This window comes from Oncorhynchus gorbuscha, linkage group LG24 (assembly GCF_021184085.1).
Source record: "Oncorhynchus gorbuscha isolate QuinsamMale2020 ecotype Even-year linkage group LG24, OgorEven_v1.0, whole genome shotgun sequence".
Lineage (NCBI taxonomy): Eukaryota > Metazoa > Chordata > Actinopteri > Salmoniformes > Salmonidae > Oncorhynchus > Oncorhynchus gorbuscha.
In genome coordinates this window covers 29564180-29590062 of record NC_060196.1, presented here as the reverse complement: position 1 = coordinate 29590062, position 25883 = coordinate 29564180, and the positions used below count along the sequence as shown (strand labels likewise).

General features: G+C 45.7%; 1 protein-coding gene across 1 annotated transcript; it reads left to right on the top strand.

Annotated features, from left to right (window-relative positions):
* LOC124012354 (ETS domain-containing transcription factor ERF-like) lies at positions 1–25388 on the top strand. Its single transcript, XM_046325877.1, has 5 exons — positions 1–584; positions 16893–17127; positions 19091–19203; positions 20179–21065; positions 21172–25388. The coding sequence occupies exons 1-5, from the start codon at positions 563–565 to the stop codon at positions 21730–21732; spliced, it is 1818 nt and encodes a 605-aa protein (XP_046181833.1). The 5' UTR covers positions 1–562; the 3' UTR covers positions 21733–25388.
* The last annotated feature ends 495 nt before the right edge of the window (positions 25389–25883 follow it).

Here is a 25883-nt window from a genome sequence, read left to right as displayed (position 1 = left end):
ACACCCCGAGAGAGAAAGAGGGGGGGCTGGGGGTTGAGAATACGGAGTGAGTGGAAAAATAAAAGTCTGTAGAAAGAGAGAAAAAACGTGGTTCCATACTCAGATTGAGAGTTTTTCATGCGATGTTTTGACTGCTGCAATGACGATGTGGAAGATTCGACAATTGCAATATTTTAATGCGGCTAAACTGATTAGCTAAAGAACTATAACAGTGCTACAAGGCATTCCCCCACTATCAGCACGACGGACTCAAAGTTCAACGCCATTCAGTGCTGACGAGTGGCTTTATACCAAGCTAGAGCAGCATTCGTCTCTACGGTTTGTGAAAAAGAAAATACAAAATAAAGTTAGGAGCTCAGAAGTAACTGGGGAACAGTAGGGGGCCTGGGGGGTTAGAGCGCATGAGAACAGAGGGGTTTAGGCTAAGCTTAGAAACGGAAAAGTTTTCAAGCCAGCGAGGAATTTTTCGATTTTAATTTGTCAAGAACAACGAAGGCTGGGTGTCCAATACCACGCTAACTAACAACCAAACGGGAAACTTTCTGAATTGACCAGAGTCACCATGAAAACCCCCGGGGACACGGGTAAGTTACGATAATGTTCGCGGACCGACTATTGTCCGAATGGAACTCTGTTGTTGTTCTCTGGAAGTGCTTGATACTTTATGGCGCTCGACTGGCGGTTGTTATTGTTTCACGTAACAACACAATCACAACTGGATCATTTGGTAATGGCAAAATGATCAACGTGTAATGATGTACCCTTGTGTGATCGCAATGACCAATGGTTATCGTAAATAACTACTGATTTAAGAACTCTGCGTAATGAGACGTTGAAAACCCCAGACAGGCTAGGGCGCTAGGCTAATTAGCTAGCTGATTGCCGCAATTTCCTACTCGAGTCCAAGCAGAGCTAGCTAACTCGGCGTGGAAAGTTTGTAAAATAACCACGCTAAACCATTTGCTCACACCACTGTGTATTAGATAGCAAACAGCTTACTGTATCGGTGTCTGATAAACTTGGCTATTATTCCAGCTAGTTAGATAACCAACTCTCGAACTTCCACATTTGACTAGCTTGCTAACCAATTCCCCCCAAAATGGACATTCCTGGCAAGTAACATTTAGTGTTAGCTAACGTAACCCTGCTTACGCTATCAAACGGACACAGACCTGTTAATAAACAGTTTGTTTGTTTGTTTAGTTCTCCATTACTTAACTATTTACCAGGGTTGCTAGTTGGGCATGACAGGACACTCATTCGACATTTAACCACCGCTTTTCAACGTCATTTAATTATTTCCAGCACAAAATCAATGTCTACATAATGTGTGAACGGCACATTTCTACGTTTTGTAGAAACACATATAATGTAAAAAAAAACCAATTCTATCCGATTACATCAAAAGTTAAACACAGATTCGCGATGACGTGGGGAAAAGAAATACCCACCCTCTGACTAGAAACGTTGCAGGTTTTGAAAATCACCTTTTTTCTTAACTTTTAAGAAAAAACTACCTGTGATGTCAGAGAAACATTTTTTTTTAGGACCTTTATCTTTTTAAACCACATCATATACACGTGCAATTTTCACATATGTAGTAGACACTGATGTGGTGCTGGATATAATGAATGAGGTTGAATTCATATTTGTTTTTATTTAACTAGTTAAGAGCAAATTCTTATTTACAATGACGGCATAGGAACAGTGGGTTAACTGCCTTGTTCAGGGGCAGAACGACAGATTGTCAGCTCGGGGATTAGAAATAGCAACCTTTCGGTTACTGGCCCAAAGCTCTAACCTCTAGGCTACCTGCCGTCCCAACTCAGGCACAACTTTTATAGGAGGGGGGGGTCACTGTCTACTGGTGTCCTAGTAATTAGTTACCAGTGTACTTAGTAACGTTAGTACTTGCTGCCAGCACCTGCCCTCGCTGTAATGTTAACAGAACTACGGGAAAGCAGTGCTCGTCGAATGACACTGTCTACCGGTGTCCTAGCTAGCTACTGGTGACACCCATGTCTGTTTCATCTCTTCTTCTTCTGTGGGGTTTATCGATGGTTGGCATCAATAGAAGTATAAAGAACGCCCGGAACTGCATTCCGCAATCACACTCTGAGTAGGTCTAGTTGGCAAGATTGATTCCCCTCTCTCTGGTTGAATAAAAATAAGTGCATTGCCAGCGAAATCATGTTCACATGCATTAAACCATTAGCAGATTATTCCATTCCCCTCCCCCCAGTCTCAGGTACACCCACACATGAAATAACTTATTTAGAGTATGGGACTGTTTTCCATATGAGTTGGCTCTATGTAGGTGTACCTTTTCCCCCACCTTATTTGAGCTACACCTCTCACTTGGGACATGGCTTACAGTTGGTCTCACACTCGCAAAAAAATATTTATGCTTGATCACACACTATTTTCCCATAAATAGAACGCCCGCATTTCTGAGTTGTCCTGTAGCGTCTAATGAGCCAGAAAATGTTAGGAATTTGGAATTCTAGGAGATATTGCTTTATGTTTGCCACAACACAAACTCATCCTGTCACACTGCAAATATTACACAATATTTTGAGGAGTATGGACACCGGTTGCGAGGTATCCTACATACGGGATGTGGGAACTGGGAAGCTGAAGGGTCCATGTAAAATGGGGATTTTGTTTTCATACACCAAATGGTATTGTGGCCTTGGGACTTCAGTCAGCACCCCACCCAGGATCCTCTAACATGCAGGAATCCAGGTATCTCTTACTCCTCTGAAAAGAGACATTGTGGGAGGAGCAGTTCCTCCCGGGGGGGGCAGATTTAGTGTTCCTAAGTAGTTTCATGGCGTTCACTCATCTGCACTCATTGGTTCAATTTGTCCCCGAATGCTTCACATCTTGGGAATCCATCTTGTAGGCTAAGCTGCTGTCCTCCCACATCTTTGTGTAGCAACTCTGTTGTCTAATAACTGGATCGTTATGCTGTATGGGAGTTACTTTGTGCTACTCTTCATTAGTATTGTAATGGAGACCGATGCCAACATTCCAGGAAAATATCATTAGCATGAATTTGTTTCTCAATAGGCAATGGTATTCAGGCACATATTTATGTTGTAGACTATAGAATGTCACACAGGCTTACATGGCTCTTGGATCCACATGATAGAGACTGAAGTCCAATGCATAGGCCTATAGTACATCTGTCTGTTCCATTCTGAACAGTGCACGCTCCCGGCTGACTCTGGCCCAGGTGAAACGGCTCAAAGGTGCCTTGGCATCTGTCAATAGCACTGGGATTCCAGTTCTATGGGTCACACTCCACACCACATCCGACCAGGATGCAAGCAGTCTGAGCTGCTAGCTCCCAATTTTCCACTTGTGTTACTCATTATATCAACAATCTGCCACATGTGCGACGTCACAGCTGTAGCCGGGCACTTTTTGTTGTCTTCCCCAGTGTACGAGGTGAAAGGACCCATACACGAGGAATTAGCCTGCACAGGCCACTGCAAGTGACTGCTGGGGGTGCTCATGTTTGTCAGTGGGAATATTCAACATGGTTCCCGTCTGCATTTAAACAACATGAATGTCAGGGAAGGAAATTAGTAAGCATAGTGGGTTGAAATTGTCCTAGGCTATAAAAGAGAGGCTTTCTCAACAGCATATTCCCAACATGTTGACTAGGCCTAGCTGACCAAGTAATGGATCAATGTTATTGAAAACCCTTAATAAGCAGGTTATGCTGGTGTCGTCAGATTGGAAACCTGCACGATCGCAAGTGAACTCCGTACTCTGACCTGTGATGACGGGAAGAGATTTTTTTTTCCTGGAAATGTGCTTTGGTTATTACCCCTATTGTGAGGGAAAGAAAGCACACCAGGCCCAGGTAAAACAAAGGCACGCGCCATAGTTCATTACCCACTGAATACAGTAGACTATTTGTACTACTACAGTAGGGTTGCTCCCCCACCCGGCTCCACGCTTGAAAGGCTCCTGCAGTGTAGATGAAACGCCAGGCTAGCCCAAGTGGAACCAAAAAAATAGTCGGCCGCTGAGCAGATATGTCAGGGCCTCTATCTGTGAACACCTGACAGGATGCAGAGGTTCCGGCTTCTTCACAAACTCCAAGAAGGAGCTTGATGTGACCAAACCAATATAAGTCAACTTGGGTCAATTTTACTCTCGATGATAAGCATATCTTTCTAGAATGACATGAATTCTTATGCTTATTTTTTGTGCTTTTTCTCCCCTATTTGAAATCTGTTGAACAGACTGTTTGTTTTTTTTGCTTTCAAATCTAGACATTTGGTCTTCAACTGACATTCCGAAGGTTTAAGTCTAGCCTAAATCAAACAGGCCTTATCAGTGAAAGATCAACATTGTCCTGTACTATGACACAAGGTTTATGGACAGATTATGTAGAAGGTTTTTAAAATCTTCAAAATCATTACCAAACCCCTAATCTAAAATACAGAATTGAATATTTAGCATAGATATGCTAACTTTTCTCTTCTGAGCTGGAATGTTACCATCAATGCCATTGGGCTTCACTTAGTCAGATGGTACGGTTGTGTTAGTCACTGTGTCAAAGGGACTAAAATGTCTGACAAATATCAGTTACAAAGTATAATATTTGGTGTTTAACAGATCTGTACATGCAGTTTTTCTAGTAAAATGTTTTTAATGCGAAAGTACTGTTTGGACAAAATATTAACACATCACGTCATTCACCCATGGCCATCTGTGTCCCAGTGTTTAGCCAAGCTGTCAAAAGTGCAGGTTGCTCTGTCCTGTGGCTTGTGGACGGAGGGGAGCAGCCTGGGCGTTTTGTCTGCTCCAGCCCTGGGTTTGGTGGGAACCCTGAGGTTTTGTCTCGCCTGTGTCTGTCAGAACTCGCTCTGAATCCCTGCGGCTTTGGCTTTTCCACATGAGTGTGTGGTAGTGTGTTTTACTTCAGACTAATGTTTGTGTTAGTGGTGTACTCTGTGATATTCTAAAGTGCATCTCCGTGAACATGGGCGTTTGTGAAGGCTGAACTGGTGAGAACGCTGCGGTGTGGACCCCTCCTTTCTCACGCTACTTCACACAAAACATGACAACTTGCACCCGATTCTTCACCAGAGCAAGATCAAAGCAGGTAAGGTGTGAAGAAGGAGAAGCCTGTTTACAGGCTGTGACAGAACAGAAGGGAATCTCAGCCCTGTTCCTGTTAGTCATCAAATGGTTCCATCTTATCAGGGGAGGTTTAAAACTCCGTCAGTATGTCTGTTTTCTCCCTCCGTCTCCTCTCCAGTTGGTAAGCTTTACAGCCAGAGACCACAGCTCAGAGTTAAGTAAGCGGCACATTTGTTATTTTCCCTGACTCGACTGAGAACCCCCCCCTTCTATCAGACTGATTGTACTTACAAGAGCTAGACTCAGGGTAATGAAGATTTACTCTGCATTTGTGTTCTATGCTGAACACACACACACTCTCACACAACAGTTTATTACGGGGGCCGGACCCCCCACATACCAGTTAAAATGCTGACGTCTGTGTTGCATTACATACACAGACCCACTACACAGACACGCGCAGCACACTCTCAATTCTCACGCTAGTGCTGATGTTGGTTGCCATCTTTGTGGTGACGCCACATTGGCTCCCTCTTATATTTCTATGTACCCAATTTAGTCTGAGGAGGATCCAGTGCTAATGCAATAGGACTTGGATTTAACCGAATTAGGAAAATGTGAACACCGAGATGGTTAAAATGGCCACCTCAGGCCCAGTGTTTTTGTATACATCCTATCATCAATCACAAACAAGTAGACGTGTTGCATGCCCCACTAAAATAAACCATGTAGCTTTCCTGAAGTGTATGATTTGCGTACCGCCTACATTTAGGGCTAGCACAATGACCGTGTAACCGGCGGTTATGGGGGAAGACCTTCGTCAGATTAAAATACTTATTTTTTTTCTTCCGGGGAGGTGGATGGAACGAGCAGCTTACTGAAGACAGGACGGCCGGACTTCGGTGCCAATGAGTTTGTTTCTGCTGAAACATGGCCTCTACAACGTGACAACGTTAGACATTAGTAAGCCTGTATGCAGGCTGCCTGAGACCCATCTGTGTAAACATCATTAATGATGCCCTGATATTGACAGCTGACTGTAGACTGGAGGGACGGCCGGCCTTTGGTGCCATTGAGTTTGTTTCTGCTGAAACATGGACTTTACAACGTGATAACATTACAGTTACCCCTATATGCAGGCTGCCTGAGACCGATTTGTGTAAACATCCTTAATGATGCCCTGATATTGATCACGGCAAATAAATTACAGCAAAATGCTTCCATATAACCTACACTGTTGGGTATTAGTATCAAGTCAATTTGAAGCTAGTTCTAGATCATGAGAAGCACAGTGTACTGCCACCAAGACTCTACTATCACTAATGACTATGAAGATTTCTTTTTTTGTCTCTATGGAAATATGGAACATTTAAAGATGCATTAGCCATCATTGAAGAGATTGGCAGCTTCAGTTCTGACTGATTTATCTCGTTCCCTTGGTTTGGTGGTTTATTCTGGGCTGTGATGACAGCCGTCGGTTAGGGGAGGGAGCCCTGATGTCGACTGTGCGCTAATCTCACAGCTGTAGCCACCAAGTTGTCGTCAGCCGCTGTCTGTGGTTGTGGAGAGAAATGAAAGTAAAGACTGTCTGGAGACCTAACCTCAACACAGAACTTTGTAAAACTGGGCAATCTATCCGTTTCTCTGATTCTTCCTCCCGTTTCCAGCCCCCTTTCCACTGCGTTAACCCACCCTGACCACGTATTTTTTTATCGCTTGCATTTCCTTGATCTTCTGCTCTGTCTAGGCCTACGTCTTCATCTTTCTCTCACCGACTTTCTGAATGTCTCAATGTTAGCTCCTTGTCCTCTCTTCCATGTCACCTTTTTCACTCCCCCTCACTTTCTCCTGCTCTGTTTGCTGTTACTCTTCCAGAATCTCTCCCATCATCCTGCAAGTCTTGGTGTTTTTGCGAACTCACAAACCTGAGAATTCATATGTCTTTGAGTGAAGTTTGTAGCGTGTGCCGTCTGACGAATCGAAGAGACAGAATTGGCTTAGAAGAAGCCAGACACGGCTGCTGTCTACAGAGGCCAAAGTCCTGTCTGCCTCCAACAGAGCACAGGCCAGACCTCTAATCTGTGCTGCCTGGATGCATAGCCGCGGGAATATGTTTGGGGGTGGGGGTGCTGCGTTTTGTTTTGTTTTTTTGCAGACTTTGGGAGGAGGGGTGCAAGGGGGAAAAAACTTTGCCCGCCCTACAGACGGCTATATGGGTCCGCTAATACAGGACTAGTAAAGGCCCAGTGCGCTACTTTTGGGAGATCTTTCTAAACAAAAACAAAATATTTCATTTTTATTCCAATTGTATTTTTTCAGAGGGTGCAGCACCATAAGCACCCCTATTTCCCACGGCTATGCCTGGATCCCCCTGAGTTCAGAAGATAACTTTAGTGCACCCCCCTCCCTCCTTCGCAGAATAAGAATCTGAAGACAGCCAGGAGATAAACCGTGTGCCTCAAATTATAGGACAAACTAACAGGGGAGCAGGGGACAAGATATAACAGACTGAGATGAGCGACGAGTTAAGACAGTGGAACTTACTTGCATTTCTCCCCATAGAGTGCTTGTGATCCCTAGTCTGCCACCAAATATCCCGCACCAGAAGCCAGGCCCCTGTACCACCACCAGTGACTTGGGCCCAGACGACTGACTCTGTCTGTCACCCACAGGGGGTTGAAAGGACCAGCTGTGCGAATGGGCCGATCTGGGTCCACCCCACTGGGAGGCTGTCTGGACTGACCAGTCAGAACCCACTTTCAGACCACTGCCCTCTGGATAGACTCATTTCCAAGTCACAGCAAGGATGCTCGTCTATGAGGAAAAAGCCAATCAAAGCTGACTTCTTTCAACAGCATGCCCCACTTTCCGTAGGCAGAGTTACTCTATGGAGTAATGGGAATTTAGACAACACACGGTCGTCCTCTCATTTGGACATGACCTGATTTTGTCCAGGGGTCTTGCACATTACCCTGTTGGTACCATCCCAGAGCATGGAGGGAAAAGCCTGCGCTAAGCCCGGCTCACCCAACCGACCCCTCCATGTCCCCTCTGATCACTTCCAGGTCTTCTTCGGGTCACTGCCTCTACTCTCTACTCAGTCACATGGTTCACAGCGGGCTTAACGGTCGATGGGATGATGAAGCTTAGATTAAGGATGTGCAAATACCCCTCAAGTGGATTTTTTTTGTTGTTGTTGCTATTCTACCATCCTCTTAACACTAGAACCGCTGGCCCTCGAGGCCCCCCCCTTCAAATTAATGAGCAGTCATTCTGACTTACAACATTCTAACAGTGTAATTAATACATTTCATATATGCTATTGCAACAATAATAATTTGCCTGTGTTTCTAAAGTTCTTTGGCAATATTGTAACAGTATTTAAGTAAGTATAAAAAAAAAAAAAAAAGTTAAATCGCACAATAGCATTTTCATTAGTATGTTACTGTAGGCTATATATATTTAAACAATAAGGCACGGATGGGTGTGGTATAAGGTCGATATACCATGGTTAAGGGCTTTTCTTAGGCACAAAGCATTGCGGCCATGCTATATTGGCCATATACTACAAACCCCTGACGTGCCTTATTGCTATTATAAAATGGTTACCAACCTAATTAGAGCAGTACAAAATAATAATAATGATTTGCCATACCTGTGGTATGCCACGGCTGTCAGCCAATCAGCATTCAGGGCTCGAACCACCCAGTTTATAAATGTATACAGAACCTGTCAGAAGTTTGGATACACCTACTCATTCAAGGTTTTTTTATTTTTTATTTTTAACTATTTTATACATTGTTGAATTATAGTGAAGACATCAAAACTATGAAATAACACATGGAATCATGTAGTAATGAAAAGGGTGTTAAAGAAATCCAAATATATTTGAGATTCTTCAAAGTAGACACCCTTTGCCTTGACTGCTTTGCACAAATAAAGTGTCATACATTTTGTTGCAGTGCCATTGTTACAACTATGAAACAGAAAGCATATGTGTTGGAATGCGGTAATAGCTTTTTGTTATAAAAAAATACAATAACGGCCACCAAGAAATGTGCTATTTGACACGTGGTCAAATGATTACAATCTCATTCAGCCTAAACATCATTAAGTGCCAAGTGTGCTTGATGAATACTGAAAATCTGCACAAAAGCAATAAATGGCATCATAATGAATGTGTTTGACTTTGTTTGACTGCTGCCATAATCAATGTATTGTCCGCTTGTCAGCCAAGTAAAGCATCTTCATGCAATAACATCAGTTGGAGCATGCCACGTAAACAACCAAAGCTGGTGGTGGCGTTTCATTTGATGGTGGCGGGGGCACCTGCTCGGCAGGCCCGGAATATTGAGATTTTAGGGGCAAGGCTATTTGGCCTTTTGCTGTCCGTTACTCATCTTGTTGGCTGAGGAAAAGTAAATGTGGACAGTTCTTCTAACATCAATGTGCACCCTGGGAATTCGATAAGAAAGACGCGCGCTTGTGCGTCCCAATGTGTCTGTCTTGTACTTCGGAGCTGCGATGCCCGAGAATCGTGTCCTTCTCATGGCATTGCCTTGTAAGGATTGAGATACCTGAGCGCAATGTAAGTGAGAGGTAGCTTCGAAGCACAACGATTGGCAGCCAGAAAATGGGAATTATAATTATTATATTCAGGCCAAGGGCATAATGGCCAATTTGGCCACAAGACATGGAATTGTTTTTAGGGGGCCTTGCGGCCACACAAAGTTGCATCCACGGCCTTGTCGGGCGATGTCGCCAGGAAATTTGAGGACTGCTCAGTGTGCACCGTTCTGTTTTTGCGCGCGCCACCTCAGTGGTGTCGGTTCAGGCTGAGGCTCAGAATCAGAAGATTAATCATCAGGGATGTCATGATTCGTTTCTTCCCCACCCTCTGAGCATTTTCATTTCGATTTTGTAGCACCTCTAACTGAGCATCTGCATCCATTTTGTCTTAGTCTTCTTGCCATTGTAAATGACGCACGCTCTCACTGTGTACTCCCGAGAATACTGTTAAGGCTGCTTCGATTCAGTGGACTGATATAGGGTACATACCATTTTAGAGATTATAAGTGGAGTAGGTCAATACAATAGAATGGCCTGTTCTTCATTCACAATTAGTGATTACATAATTACATCGTTCGCTTCTCCTCACTCTTCAACTCACCTCTTCTCCCCCCTTTCCCCCATCATACTTTACTTAAATTATTTAATCTGTTACGTGTGAAATTTAGTTTTGGTTCCATTTCGACGACTTGGCAGGTGTCTTCAACTTCCAGGAGAAGGGGAGCAGGCCCTACTGTTGGGAGGAGGAGGGGCAACGGGAAAACCATTTTTAAAAAAATGACATGCCATCCTAAAACTGTTTAACTCTAGTTCTGTTTGTGATATTAAGATTCTAACAATGACTGTGTGTTATATAGACTTATTTAGGAAAATTAAAGGACGGAAGGGGGCATGACTTTACAAATGCCAGAGTAATACAAATGACTGCTTTAGCGTTTCTAGTGTTAAGGGTCAAGCTCGGTCAAGCAATTCCTACTCAAGTCTTCAAATTGGTTGAGGTTTACCAAAGATTATAAATACTTTATAGTGAATTATGAGTGTTGTATTAGTTGCTAATAATATACGCACAAATCAAGTTTATTATGGAGATCAACTCCATTTCCTAACCTCAGGTTTTCAAGGCTAGTATTTAGGATGTCTGTCCCAGGGATCTATTGCTGAGCGTTGAGGGCCTGCACAGGCGTGCTCATAAACACTGGCTCTGTGTCCTCTCTGCACGGGACAAGGCCTGCACTCATACTCGACAGTCCTCACATAGCAGGAAAATTGGCGCAAACACGCGCCCTGTCTAACCATCTAAGGCTGATTTAAAAAAATATATTTTTAATCACAGCTTGCACTGCACGGAACTCTCCAAGACGCGTCTGGTTTCTGTCTGGGCAGAGTTGGCCGTCGCGCCCCGGGATCCATTACACCGTCGCAGTCCAGCCCCTATGACTGGCCAACCACCGTCATGCTCCAACTTGATTTCATCTCGGTGGCGTTGACATTGGCAATTGTTGATGTAAAGATGAAGGTAACATATCGAGGGTCTGCCGTGTGGTGGAGTTGCGTCTTTGTGACGGTACTGCCATGACAACACCACACAGCCCTGTCTTTTTTGTTTGTTTTGGCTGCTACATTGCTTGGGGTCTGGTGCACCTGCATGGTGGCTGCTGGATGCATAAACATCCCAGAGCTTAGTGCATAGGGGGCCAATCGCACACAGCAAACACAACCAATGTATAGCTTATTCCCTTTGCGCCTTATATCTTTGGAAAGGCCACACAGCCTAATATGCCTTTACATTTTTATATTTTTATAATGTACTTAAGAGCCAGAGAGATTTTCCGATCTCTCTTCTAGTCTCTTTCACAGTACTCTGTGCTGATTTGAGTTTTTAATGCCTCCTCTCTCTCTCTCTCTCTCTCTCTCTCTCTCTCTCTCTCTCTCTCTCTCTCTCTCTCTCTCTCTCTCTCTCTCTCTCTCTCTCTCTCTCTCTCTCTCTCTCTCTCTCTCTCTCTCTCTCTCTCTCTCTCTCTCTCTCTCTCTCTCTCTCTCTCTCTCTCTCTCTCTCTCTCTCTCTCTCTCTCTCTCTCTCTCTCTCTCTCTCTCTCTCTCTCTCTCTCTCTCTCTCTCTCTCTCTCTCTCTCTCTCTCTCTCTCTCTCTCTCTCTCTCTCTCTCTCTCTCTCTCTCTCTCTCTCTCTCTCTCTCTCTCTCTCTCTCTCTCTCTCTCTCTCTCTCTCTCTCTCTCTCTCTCTCTCTCTCTCTCTCTCTCTCTCTCTCTCTCTCTCTCTCTCTCTCTCTCTCTCTCTCTCTCTCTCTCTCTCTCTCTCTCTCTCTCTCTCTCTCTCTCTCTCTCTCTCTCTCTCTCTCTCTCTCTCTCTCTCTCTCTCTCTCTCTCTCTCTCTCTCTCTCTCTCTCTCTCTCTCTCTCTCTCTCTCTCTCTCTCTCTCTCTCTCTCTCTCTCTCTCTCTCTCTCTCTCTCTCTCTCTCTCTCTCTCTCTCTCTCTCTCTCTCTCTCTCTCTCTCTCTCTCTCTCTCTCTCTCTCTCTCTCTCTCTCTCTCTCTCTCTCTCTCTCTCTCTCTCTCTCTCTCTCTCTCTCTCTCTCTCTCTCTCTCTCTCTCTCTCTCTCTCTCTCTCTCTCTCTCTCTCTCTCTCTCTCTCTCTCTCTCTCTCTCTCTCTCTCTCTCTCTCTCTCTCTCTCTCTCTCTCTCTCTCTCTCTCTCTCTCTCTCTCTCTCTCTCTCTCTCTCTCTCTCTCTCTCTCTCTCTCTCTCTCAACAGTTGACTTCTGGAATCGGGAGAGGGGTGAAAGTTCATGTGGTGCACCTGCAGCTCTGACTGGCCTCTTTGATCTACATCGGGGTGTTTTTCCTACCTGGGTCCTTAGCCCCTCCTACACTTGATCTGTTTTTTTCTGTCTTCCTGGGTTTTTAAGTTGCCCCTCCTTGTCTCACTATTAATGCTTCGCCCCCTGGACTCTGACATTTTTCCATTTTGTTTAACCTCTTGGGTTGACCCGGGACGCATGCGTCCCATCTAGACATCTGGAAATGCAAATGCGCTACGCTAAATGCTAATAGCACTCGTTAAAACTCAAACGTTCATTAAAACACACATGCAGGATACTGAATTAAAGCAACACTCATTGTGAATCCAGCCGACAAGTCTGATTTTTAAAATGTTTTTCGGCGAAAGCATGAGAAGCTATTATCTGATAGCATGCAACACCCCAAAAGACCCGCAGGGGGTGTAAATAAAATAATTAGCATAGTCGGCGCTACACAAAACGCAGAAATAAAATATAAAAAATTCAGTACCTTTGACGATCTTCTTTGTTGGCACTCCTAGATATCCCATAAACATCACTATTGGGTGTTTTTTTTAATTAAATCGGTCCATATATATCCTAGATATCGATCTATGAAGACTGTGATCAAGGAAAAAACAGCGTTTTATAACGCAACGTCATTTTTTTAAATTAAAAAGTTGATGATAAACTTTCACAAAACACTTTAATGCAACTTTTGTAACTTTTGTGATGCAACTTTAGGTATTAGTAAACGTTAATAATCTATCAAATTGATCACGGGGCGATGTATATTCAATAGCTCCACGTCTTCAAATCATGTTCAGAAATTTCTACTCCAAAACATCCTGTCGGAGACCAGAGGAAATGGGCTGTCTCTTGTTCGTTTGACCAAGAAACAAAGCCTAGGCAATTGACAAGACTGGTGACATCGTGTGGAAGCTGTAAGAATTGCAATCTCGGCTCCAGTTTTAGAAACGTCAGTGTTTTCTATCCACACATACTAATCATATGCATATACTATATTCCTGGCATGAGTAGCAGGATGCTGAAATGTTGTGCGATTTTTAACAGAATGTTCAAAAAAGTAGGGGGTAGGATTAACAGGTTCTAGGCAAGTCAGTTTAAGAACAAATTATTATTTACAATGACAGCCTAGGAACAGTGGGTTAACTGCCTTGTTCAGGGGCAGAACAACAGATTTACCTTGTCTGCTCGGGGATTCGATCTAGCAACCTTTCATGAGTTGGTGTTGATGGCAATGTCTTTAGGATAGGGAGCTGTTAGCCTTCAGGCTAGCATGAGTCAATGTTAGCATCCACCTTCTTTTAGCTACAAGACTTTTTAGCGCTTACCTTGTTTTTTTATTCGTGTGTGTTCGCCCTCTCGATGCACCGTGGCATGTCCCCATTGAAGTTCAATGGAGGGTAGTCCAGTGGAGATGGACTACTCACTCAGAGAACAAGTCCGTGCCCCCTCCTACCTCCCTCTGTGTCCAGGCAGCCGTCACTAGCAGACGGAGGCTGACCTTTTCCTCCAGCTAAATATAGAGCCAGCAAAGAATAGGAGGAAGGGAGGGAAAATGGGGGGGGGATTGATGGAGGGAACAGGGTGAAAAAGAGGCGATGGAGCCCCTGGTCTCAGACCAGCAGGCGTTCAGGACAATGCACGAGATGACTATCTGTTATTTAAAGCTACTATTATAAACACATGACGTCATACGGCTGCTAACATCAAGTAGCCGTATTGAAATCCTCGTATGAAAATGGTTCTCGTTTAGAGATCGTATATTTCTGTTGGAAGGGAAATTCGGGTGCCTCGAATAATGGTCTCCCACTCTTGTGGTAACCATAAAAATGCACTTTTTTTGTCCCTACTCCTTCAGTTATTTCCTTTAGAGGCCCAGGGGAAATGGTTGGACAACTGTTTCTTCTTACTGACGTCGTACACCTGATGTTCGTCGGATCATAGAGACCCAGGGGAAATGGTTGGACAACTGTTTCTTCTTACTGACGTCGTACACCTGATGTTCGTCGGATCATAGAGACCCAGGGGAAATGGTTGGACAACTGTTTCTTCTTACTGACGTCGTACACCTGATGTTCGTCGGATCATAGAGACCCAGGGGAAATGGTTGGACAACTGTTTCTTCTTACTGACGTCGTACACCTGATGTTCGTCGGATCATAGAGACCCAGGGGAAATGGTTGGACAACTGTTTCTTCTTACTGACCTCGTACACCTGATGTTCGTCGGATCATAGAGACCCAGGGGAAATGGTTGGACAACTGTTTCTTCTTACTGACCTCGTACACCTGATGTTCGTTGGATCATAGAGACCCAGGGGAAATGGTTTGACAACTGTTTCTTCTTACTGACCTCGTACACCTGATGTTCATCGAATCATTGTGGCCCCGCTACATGACTCTCCCAGGTATCAGCACACCACACATGGGAAGTGATGTGTGTTATTATGGTGTGTAACCAGGGTTGTGTTTATCCGTGTGTAATTCCTGTCATAGTTACTGTCACCCGCAGGATCAGCAGCAGTCCCACCAGGACCACTGGTAGTGAGCACAGCAGAGCAGAAGACGGGCTTGTAATGGCTGTTATGCTGTGTGTGTGTGCGCCCGCATCTGTCTAGAGAGGAGCAGCGTTGTGAGCGTCAGTGATTTTGAGTTAAGAGATTTGTAGTATGTGACGGACACGACAGTGTATGTCGGCTAAGGGACAGCAGAGCAGGACCGCGACCTTTCATCAGTGAAACCACAGATGACAAGTTCTCTTTTCCTGTGATGCCTCCTTCTCTCGGTCCTCCTCCCTCGCTCATTTTGTCTTTTTACCTCTTTGCCCCCCCCCCCCCCCCCAAACACTCTCTGAACTTTAGATACCTTTTTTTAATTGAGTTACAGTTTTATGTTCAGTGTGTTTTCTGGTGTTTTATTTATAGAGCTAAAATGTCCTGTTGCTAAGCAATGGTGTCAGAGGGAGTGAGGGAAAGAAAGGGAAGGCAGCGCGGAGGGGAAAGGCGCGCTCCATGTGAAAACTGAATGACAAACAAGAAGAGGCCATGAGTCAGCACTGACGCACTCTGTGGGCATTGCTGCTATTTGTATGTGTGAGCACTCTTCTCCCACGCATGCACCCACTTTACCTTTTCTGAACGTGTGTGTGTGTGTGTGTGTGTGTGTGTGTGTGTGTGTGTGTGTGTGTTCAATTTGCTCACTCGCTCTCATTTTATCTGCTCCTGCCGGGCTTTACATGTGCTTTGCCACCAGCTTCCCAGCATCTGCCCAAGTGGCAAAGACGCTAAAGTGGCGCCATTGATCTGGCCGCCCTTGTCGTCGCTGTGGGAATTATACGCTTATGCTTTAGGAGCTGTGAAGCGTCGGCTTGCCACCAGAACCATTCGCTGTTCTGTCCAATTCAGACGAGACAATTGAAGTAGTTCAACGGTTTAGCCTGTTATCCCTATCCAATTACTTTGTGTGAGTCACGTGTCATAGGCTTTTATCTGGGCCACTCGCAAAATCGAATCTTCCTTCCTTCATACAAAGAGTTTTTTTTTTGTGTGTGTGTGACAAAGGGCGTCGAAGTCCCTCTGGTGCAGCAGCATTTGACCTGGAATGAAGGTTTATAGTGACAATTGTGGACTTTGGCTCAACAGGTGGTTCAATGGGGCAATAGGGTACCAGTTGTCGGTATTGCTGTTTGTGTTCTTATCTCAGTGTTTACTCTAGTATTCTAGATATGATGTCCTTCTGTTTTCTATTGTAACATAAATGCCTCTGGTATGTACGCCGTGGTGTGGTTTTATCTGTTGCGCTGTGCCCACGTGTTTCTCCGAGGGTGATTTCTCGGCCTGCTTCCTAGAGCACATCTGGTCCTAATGAGGTGTGTGTGTGTCTGGGGTGTGTGTGTGTGTGTGGGGGGGGGGGTTTATGTCTCTGCCTGGCCTTGTGTTGAAGTGGTGTTGAGTCTTTAAGCACAACCTACATCTCTAAAACACATACTTGCGCTCCCTGTTCTCACGTCTGTCTAATGCTTGTTATAGCTTTTATTTTGTCTTCATACTCAAGGCCGTTTTGATTAATGATAAACATGGAACTGATACGAAAGCACCAGGCCTGTACAGCTTTGATTTTAAACTCAAACAAAGTTACCCGCCCCAGAAAACAACCTTTTTTGGGGGGTTTTTGAACACTGATCCCCCAGTACAGCTCTGTAAGACTCTTTTTATCCAAGGTGACTTGGTCAATAATCTACATGTGACCTGTCACCTGGAGATCAAACCCACGACTCACAAACCCTTTGTCGACTCTCCACTACCAGCCTTTCCCTGTTGCCTCTGTTCTTCGCTCCATCATCCCCAGCATTTGAACACTACACCTCCATATAACCCCCTTTCCCCTCCTCCCTCCTCCCCAGGGTTTGCCTTCCCCGACTGGGCCTACAAACCCGAGTCGAGCCCCGGCTCACGACAGATTCAGCTCTGGTGCTTCATCCTGGAGCTGCTGCGGAAGGAGGAGTACCATGAAGTCATCGCTTGGCAGGGCGACTACGGAGAGTTTGTCATCAAGGACCCCGAAGAGGTGGCCCGACTGTGGGGTGCCCGCAAGTGCAAACCGCAGATGAACTACGACAAGCTGAGCAGAGCGCTTAGGTAAGAAAGGGGAACAACTATCGACTCGACTTAGGGATTCTGGGTATTATAGGACGAAGAAATGAAGTAAACGGGTCTCTCTTGCAAAATAGATTGAATCTAAGTGTAACAAAACTATGTAAATACAGACCTGAAGTGGGGGAATCTGTAGTCCTAGTGGGCTACAGTGTGTTGAACCTTTTACTCCAGCTGAGCTCTAACGCACCGGCCTCAACTAATAGCTGTTATTAGAAGACTGTTTTTAGCTGATTTAAGACGGGCCAGAACAACGAGTGCTCTGGAGTGGCTCCCCCCTCCCCTGTTTGTTTTTCAAAGAGAAAGTGAGGAGAACAGAGGAGAAAGTGGGAGCGCGGTTCATCACGACTTGTTGATCTCGGATGTACGTCAAGGTCCCTTGTTTTAACGTAGAAACACACGCTGCAGAGCACACGTGGGAAGCCCAGAGCTTTTATTTAGTCCCCAGTCTGTTCTCGCTCTCTTTTTTTTCTCTTCTTTTCGCTCACTCAATTTCACACACACACACACCACACGCATATCTCTGGCTGCCACACACTGGCTTGTCAGCGTCACCTTCATGTCGTAGGTTGGTGTGGGTCAGATAGTGCTCATCCTACCAATAACTCGTCACAGCTGCTTTCTCTGCCAGTCCTCCTCCATCCCATCTGCGCCTTGTGGGTTTGTTTCTATGGTGTACCAGTCTCCTCGACCGGTCTGACCTAACGTCTATGGTACTTTCTTCTGTCATAAAACTCTGCAATGAAAGGAGCTTTTTAAATTCTGAAGTAATTGAAACATGGCAATGTTCTTCCCTCATTAGGGTTTAGGATTGGATTTGGGGCTGCGAAGTGTGTGTGTGTTAGTGTTTAGAATGTACTTTAAAGCTGTGTCATAGAGGCAGTAGTAACGTTCGCTCTTTGTTTGAAGTGAGTTCAATTGTTCTTCAAAGCACCGTAGAGCAAGCTTGAGCCCTTGTGTGTCTGCATGTTTCTCCCAGCTCTCTCTGCTTGCGTTTGTGTGTGTGCGTGTGTGTGTGCTTGCTTGCATGTGCCAACTCCAGTAAAGTCATTCACCGGATCACGTGTGTGTGTGTGTGTCTGTCTGTCTGTCTTTCTGGCCTTTCCCCCACGTGTTCGAGTGCTCTCTCTCTCTCTCTCTCTCTGCGCCTGTGAACATTTACGTTCCAGTCCAAACCTGTCTCCACTTCACATCTATATCAAAGTAAGCACTAGGAAGCCTCCTACTATTACTGCCATTTAGCGTGTGTAGGTGGGAGCCCTCTAGTCATAGTGGTAGCCGCTGCAATCGGGAGAGGCCCTTCATCCATTGAGTCCTCACTGTGCCGGCACGAGAGGTTCAGCAGTGAGACGAGCCAGAGCTAGCTAGCTTTTGGGTCACCGGCCACAATGGCTGAGGACTTCCTTCCACTCCTCGTGCAACTGAAGTCCTTAGACTGAGTCCCTGCGTGTTCATTTGGCCATTGTTTGGAAAGGTTTGTCTCATTGAGGTGAAACATATCCTACTATTCTCCAGTGTGTGTGTGCGCTCATTACGTTTCGTATTGTCATGGTTACCGCACCTAATGATACCCTTAGATCAGGGCCCTCCAACCCCGTTGCTGGAGAGCTACCGTCCTGTAGGTTTTCACTCCAACCCTCATCGAGCCCACCTGATTGCAGTCGTCTGGTTGATAAGCTGAACCAGGTTGGTTACAACTGTGGTTGGAGGAGGGTAACTCTCTAGGAAACAGGGTTGGAAACCCTTGCCTTAGATAAATGGCAATACAATTACATAGTAATAGATACTGCATGTCTTTTTTTTTGGGGGGGGGGGGGGGGTTCTGTGTATCACACTCAGTAGGACCACATAATGTGGTGTCTTTGTGTGCCATCGAATGTATTTCATCCTTATTTAACCGTGCAAATTGAACAAATAGCGAGTAACCTTGTAAACCTTGACCCCGCAGATATTACTACAACAAGAGAATCCTCCACAAGACCAAAGGGAAGAGGTTTACCTACAAGTTCAACTTCAACAAGCTGGTGCTGGTCAACTACCCCTTCATCGACATGGGCTCTGGTCAGTACTGTCTCTAGTCTGGTTGAAAATTCACCAGGAGACCATCACTGGCACAGTTTTAAAGATACTATAGATGAATATGTTGTAAATGTCCATCATTTGCAAGTCTTAAAGCACTTCCACAAAGTCCTCATGCATTTACTGACGTCTGATCGTTAGGAGATTTGATTTCTGTATCTGTCCAGTTCTAAACGTTTTAAAGGCGAGCTACGCCTATACAGAGCCCTAATGTGCCTGAGAGCCTAATGTGCCTGAGAGCCTAACACGTACTAGCGCCATTTTGTTGTGGAAGCGGCTACAATGACTGACAGGTAATGACGTGGACTAAATGCTTAAAATACTCTTCCATCTCCCATCAGGTTTATGTAGTGGAGCGATGTTTGCATATTGCATATTTGTTTATATGCTTCATACCAAGTGTTTCCTCTTTTTCTTTTAAGGCCCTGGGGCAGTAATCACAGCCACACAGTGTAAATAGGGCACACTTGAAGCCTGATACCACGTGACATAGCTTTTTGCATGGAGTTTTTATTATACTCCATATTTGATGTGGTCTGGGTTTTGACATGTTTTGATATAGTGGTCACACACACCCATGCCTCTTCGACGTTAACTCACTCAGCGGTTTTAGGAAAATGGAGCTACCCGACTCGTGTTTGTGATGGCAAAAAGAACGACTTTCCAATATTTAATTTTGGCACGGGCGAGGATGCCAAGAACTTGTTGTGTGCCACAATTTGGTATCGCAGGGCAGAAAAGGGGAATGTAACACGTGAGCAGTGGGTTTTCTCTCTCTCTGTTGATTCTGTGTACAGTAACTTTTACTCTCACTCACCTGCTTTTTCTGACTTTGTTTCACCTGACTCTGATTCTCCTTCTGTCACACATTGCCTCACACTAACTGCTCACTCTCTGTCTCTCGCTCTCTGTTTCATTCCTACCCTCTAACTCACTTGTCCTGTTCTCTGTCTCCAGGTAGGGGAGTCCCCCAGAGCGCCCCTCCCGTGCCGACCGGGGGCAGCCACTTCCGCTTCCCCCCCTCCACCCCGTCCGAGGTGCTCTCCCCCAATGAGGACCTGCGCAGCCCGGGCGTGTTCAGCAGCGTGGCCCGCCGTATGGGCCGCGGCTCTGTCTCCGACTGCAGCGATGGCACCTCCACCAATTCTGAGCTGGAGGAAGGCGTGGGGGGTGAAGATCGTGGCGGCGTGGGCCCCGAACGGGCGTTCCGCGGCCTCCTCCACCCCCGCCTCTCCCATGACTCGCTGTTTCGTGCCTACGGGGGACCCGGCGGGCTAGGCCGTCCCCCGCCCGGCCACAGGGTCCACGGTGACCCCATGTCTCCGTTCCCTGTGTCCCCACTGCCGGGCCCTGGGGGCCTCCTGGGGTCCACCCTGTCCCCAGCCCTGTCCATGACCCCTGGCTCCCACCTGCCCTACACCCCGTCCCCCTCCCTCAGCCCCATGCTGGGCTCCCACTTCTCCTTCAACCCGGACGACATGAAGCGCTACCTGCAGGCCCACCACCAGAGTGTCTACAACTACCACCTCAGCCCCAGAGCCTTCTTCCACTACCCCAACATCGTGGTCCCCCAGCCCCACAGGCCTTCTGCCGCTCCTGACAAGCCCATAACATCCCACCACCATGCCCCGCCTATGCCCCACTCCCATTCGCTGCACCACCATCAAGGGGAGGAGCAGCACCCCTCGCCCTTCAAGTTCAAGCTGCAGCCGCCTCCGCTGGGGCGTAAACAGAGGGACTGCTCCGCCTCCTCTACCGGTGGGTCCTCCTCCAGCCTAGGCTCCTCCTACGCTGCTTTAGGGCTGCTCTCTAACTCTTCCTCGGTGGGCCCTCCCAAAATCAAGGTGAGCCAATCACTAACCAGAATCAAGGTTCGCCTGACTAACCCCTAGTTTAATGTAAAAAGAGATGTGCTCATCAATGACTCCTCTGTTGTCTCTTGTTGTCTAGGTGGAGCCCGTCTCCGACATCGAGTCCGATGAGGAGGTGGAGGTGACCGACATCAGCGAGGAGGACGAGCTGCTCGACGACTACGAGGGCGACGTCTTCACCCCCCCTCATCCCACCAACGGAACCGCCCCTACCGCCATTACCAATCTGGGTGCCATCGCCGCTGACGACCTGGATGAGGATGTGTTCAAGACCCCCGCCGCCCCTCCCATGGGCCCTCTGACTCCCTCCCTGCTGGGCCTCAAGAGCGAGCCAGGCCAGGGACCTCCCATCAGCCCCGGCGGCACCCTCTGTATCCCCCTCAAGCTGCGCTTCAAGCGCCGCTGGAGCGAGGACCAGAAGATGGAGGCCTATGGCGAGCGCGAGGAGGCCGAGGATAAGAAAGTGCGGGCGGAGAAGGAGGTGGTGGAGGAGCCGGCAAGGAGGGAGTCAGAGAATGGGGAGGGGCCAAGGAGAAGCCCGTCCATGAGTCTGGGGGCTCCTCCGGCCCAGCGCAGGGCCAGCTCCGAGCTGCAGAGAGCCACAGCCCAGCTGTCTCTGGAGAACCACGGAGCCTGTTGAGGCAGGAATACACACACAGAGAGAGAGAGAGAGACGATCTCATGCCCATACCTACATACACACACACACTCACTCACTCATATAACCAAGCTTACGCATATACACAAGTGCCTGTGCGGAAGGCTTTTTTTACTCTCATTTTGAACTGATTTAATAGTGAACATTAACACTCAGCTCAACATGCTGTGACTGAGACACTAAGGCTGGCCATTAGATATCCCCTCTAAACAGAAGACCCTTCAGGGCCTAGTTCCAGGATCCATCCCTTAGACCTGTACACTGCCTTAAGGTGCCTCCATCTCCCCTCTCAACATCTCCTCCCAGTAATGCCCTTAGCTCTTTAGCCTTTTATGTTGCATCAAAACAGATGGGAAAGAGTCCCTTCAGACCCACTCTCCCAGAAGAACCTTAATATTGCTGACACTGGGGGGGGATGACATCACGACAATGCCTTCTACCTTCAACAGACTTGAAAAGAGATTACAGAAGTGCTTGTCTTGATGGGGACCTCCTACCAACTCTTGTCAACTGTTCCATCACCTTTTATGACTGGGAAGGGATCTCAGGATTCAAAACAGAGACCTCCTTGTCCGCGAATGTCTAATCAAGACCTCTTCGACAAGGACTGACTTAAGACTGAATGTGTCTGAGTGAGCCCTCCTTTTCACCAGACGCTCTTTGATAATCGTATCTCCCCAGACTTGAGCGTAGGGACAAAAACCATAATGGTGTGCAGATCTATAGAGGACGTGGATGGACTGACTGGAGACCCCCCCCCCCCCCCCCCCCCCGTCTCTTATGGCCTTCCTGTCACTCAAGTGTTGATTGACACCTACCATGGCAACAATGCAGTACTCAACCCAACCAGGCCTTAATGGACAGCTTTTGGGGACCCTACAAGACTTTTGCACAATCTTATAAGAAGAGTGGATCGAGGAAATGGGTAGTTAGTCCGCGCTTGGAATGGTGTTGAAATTTTATCTTAAAGGTCTCCTCCTTTCCCCTCGTTTAAGCCACTCCTGTTTCTCCCATAGAGGGTGCCTCAGGAAAAAAAAATGCCGTATTTGGGGAGATGCGGTGGGGCATTTGCAGTGAACGGAGGGTTAGAAGTACCTCTGTATATACAATGTTCTTGAACCGAAACTGAAATTAATAGATTTTCCCCTCCCTCCCCAAGAAAGTATACCATGAATGTGAGTACCGAGGTGATATCAGGCAACTTCACAAAGCCTTTTTTAGTGACATTTGAACTTTCCCGTTTTAATGAACAAACCGGACAAATTGAGATTGTGCCTTTTTTTAAACTGACAGGTGTCTTAAAGGAATTACCCCTGCCAAATAATGTGCTCACACTCTCCCACACACACACACAATGTTGTTCCCTGACGTTCACACTCACGTAAAAGAAAATCTCATTGTTAACTCACATGGTACCTCTCCACAAACACACACACACACACACACATACTTCTGTAGAAGCCTCAAGAGCATACCGTACTGAAATGAGTTGGTGTGGCGTGGGAACAGGCCGCATACACCGATTGCCACTTTGCCTTATTTTTTTTATACCATTTAAGAAACAGATGCTGAATAACTTAAACCAATACTACACATATTTTATTTGAATATATTAAGTACAAATGTTATATTTCAAAAAAACAAATAATTTGATTATGAATCAGGAATTGTAATGGTAACTATATGTTGGGCATATATGAGGGAGCCCTCTTCTCTCCTTGCCCCTCTTGACTGTGGAACTGCATTGAAAGGGGTCCTTGTGCAGGAGGAATCGGACCACGGTTCTGTTTGTAATGTAAAAACAAGTATTCTGTTTAGGGGTTGAAGGATGGTGAGTGTAAAGGGACAGTAAATGAACAAATAATGGAGAAATATTAGATCTTGGACCCTGAACCTCAGCTTTTATGACCAGGCTCACCCCTTCTCGACCACCCCAAATGCTCCTGGGAACACAGGGACTAGGAGCCTTTTGAGGTCTACTGAACCTGCCTTTTGTCTTGGAACATGAACTATACTAGGAGAATGAATCAGCAACACTCCACCACCTGTGTGTACACATGTGAGGTAGACCTGGTCTGCTGAGAGGGGTGGAAATGCGTAAATGCGTAAATGCGGCTAACCTAGAGTAAAAGGAAGGTGACATCACTAGCGACATGATTTCCCACCCCCGTACTAGTCCCTCTGGCTTTGCAGACGCTTAACCAGAGAAGCCACCACCGCCCAAGCAGGATATGACATCACAAAACCTCGGAGAGTGACTTCCCGTAATCTGAGAAGACGCTTTGTAGGTGCCATCTACTGCATATCGGCCCCTCCAGCTGGGTAACACAACAAGATCCAGGCCAAAATAAGACGTGCCCAGAGTTTGTTCATAGCGCTAGTGTGGCGTGAGTGGGTGTCTAAGCAGCTGTTGGTGTTGCCTTAAGGCGTCCGCATGCTTCCCAGCAGAAACTGCTCAGAAGAGTTTGTGGATATATTATGCTAACATTTTGTTACATTTTGGACTTCGGTATAAGGTTTTTTCGGCTGTTTGGGCACATTATATTTTTTCTTGAAGGAAACCGACGTCAGTAGCTGAAGTTTATGCCCCTTCGGTGATTGATCAACAGTAGGGATTCTTCAAATAATGTCTTAGTTGTCATTCAAGGAGATGACTCATTTTCATGCACATTTTTTTTGTTTAGACATTACTGCACCCACTTAGTTTGGTTTAAAATTGCGCGACTAAGAGCTTCTCTGCAAAAACTTCAATTAATTACATATTTCTTCAGTTATTCTGACTATTTTGAAAAGTGTATACTGGCTACGGCGTCTCAAAATGGACAAACTGTACTATTGCCGCTTTTTTTCTCTTCTTGTTTTTCAAGCGACTGTCTTTAAGGGAGTTTTGCGAACAGTCATTCGGTTCGGGACCAGTCAAACAGAAGCACGCTGATGCCTTTAGCCACCCAGCTAGTCTTTTGTGCCACCTTGCATTGTAACTGACAGCTGCCTTAATTGTTGCTTCGAAAGAAAAATTAAATCACCATTTTTTTTTCATACTATGTTGATACTTTTCCCTCAATATCATCATTGCTGTTTATTTTTCAAAATATATTATTACTGTCATTATTATTATTATTATTAACATGATTTACTATTTGATTATTTTGTACTCTGGGCCTACCTCTTTTCCATGGCTATTTGAATCTCATGGGTTTAGTGTTTTATTTTTCAGTACGTATTTTCCAGACAATGACAACTCCTCCATCTTACACTTATCTGAACTAAAATAGTAGTTATAACTTCAACTAAGCTGGTTGTATTTGTAATTGTGGACACATGGAAAAGAGGGGCTCACATAATCCTATCACATTACCTTCATTTTGAAATATCTTTTTTTGGTCTTGTGTATATATATTATTTTTCACTTTTGGGAGGACTCTGTGAGGAAAAAGATATTGTATTATTTGAAAGGTGACCATCTCTCTCCCTCTATCCTCCCCCTCTTCGTTCACTCTTCTCAGCGGTTATTTAACACTCAAACTGAGATGAGACTCCATGCCTTGAGGAAGTGTACCTTCTGTTTCTCTTGTATTTTTCACCCCTTATTTGTAATTCAATTGTAATCAGGGTTCATTAAAACAGGTAAAAATTGACAAGTGTCTGTGTTTTTTTAATAGAGGACTTACACACGAGGTTTATTACAGTAGTTAGCCCAGGGCAATGCCTTTGTACCTGTGAATGTGTTAGTCATAGATATAGACTGAACGAAAATATAAACGCAACATGTAAAGTGTTGGTCCCGTGTTTCAGGAGCTGAAATAAAAGATCCCAGAAGTTGTCCATATGCACAAACAGCTTATTAATCTCAAATGTTGTGCACTAATTCATTTAAATCCCTTTTACATTTACATTTAAGTCATTTAGCAGATGCTCTTATCCAGAGCGACTTACAAATTTTAGTGAGCATTTCTCCTTTGCCAAGATATGCCACACCTGTTAGGTGGCTGGAGTATCAAGAAGCTGATTAAACCGCATGATCATTACACAGGTGCACATTGTGCTAGGGACAGTAAAAGGCCACTCTAAAATGTGCACTTTTGTCACACAACACAATGCCACATATATCTCAAGTTGAGGGAGCGTGCAAT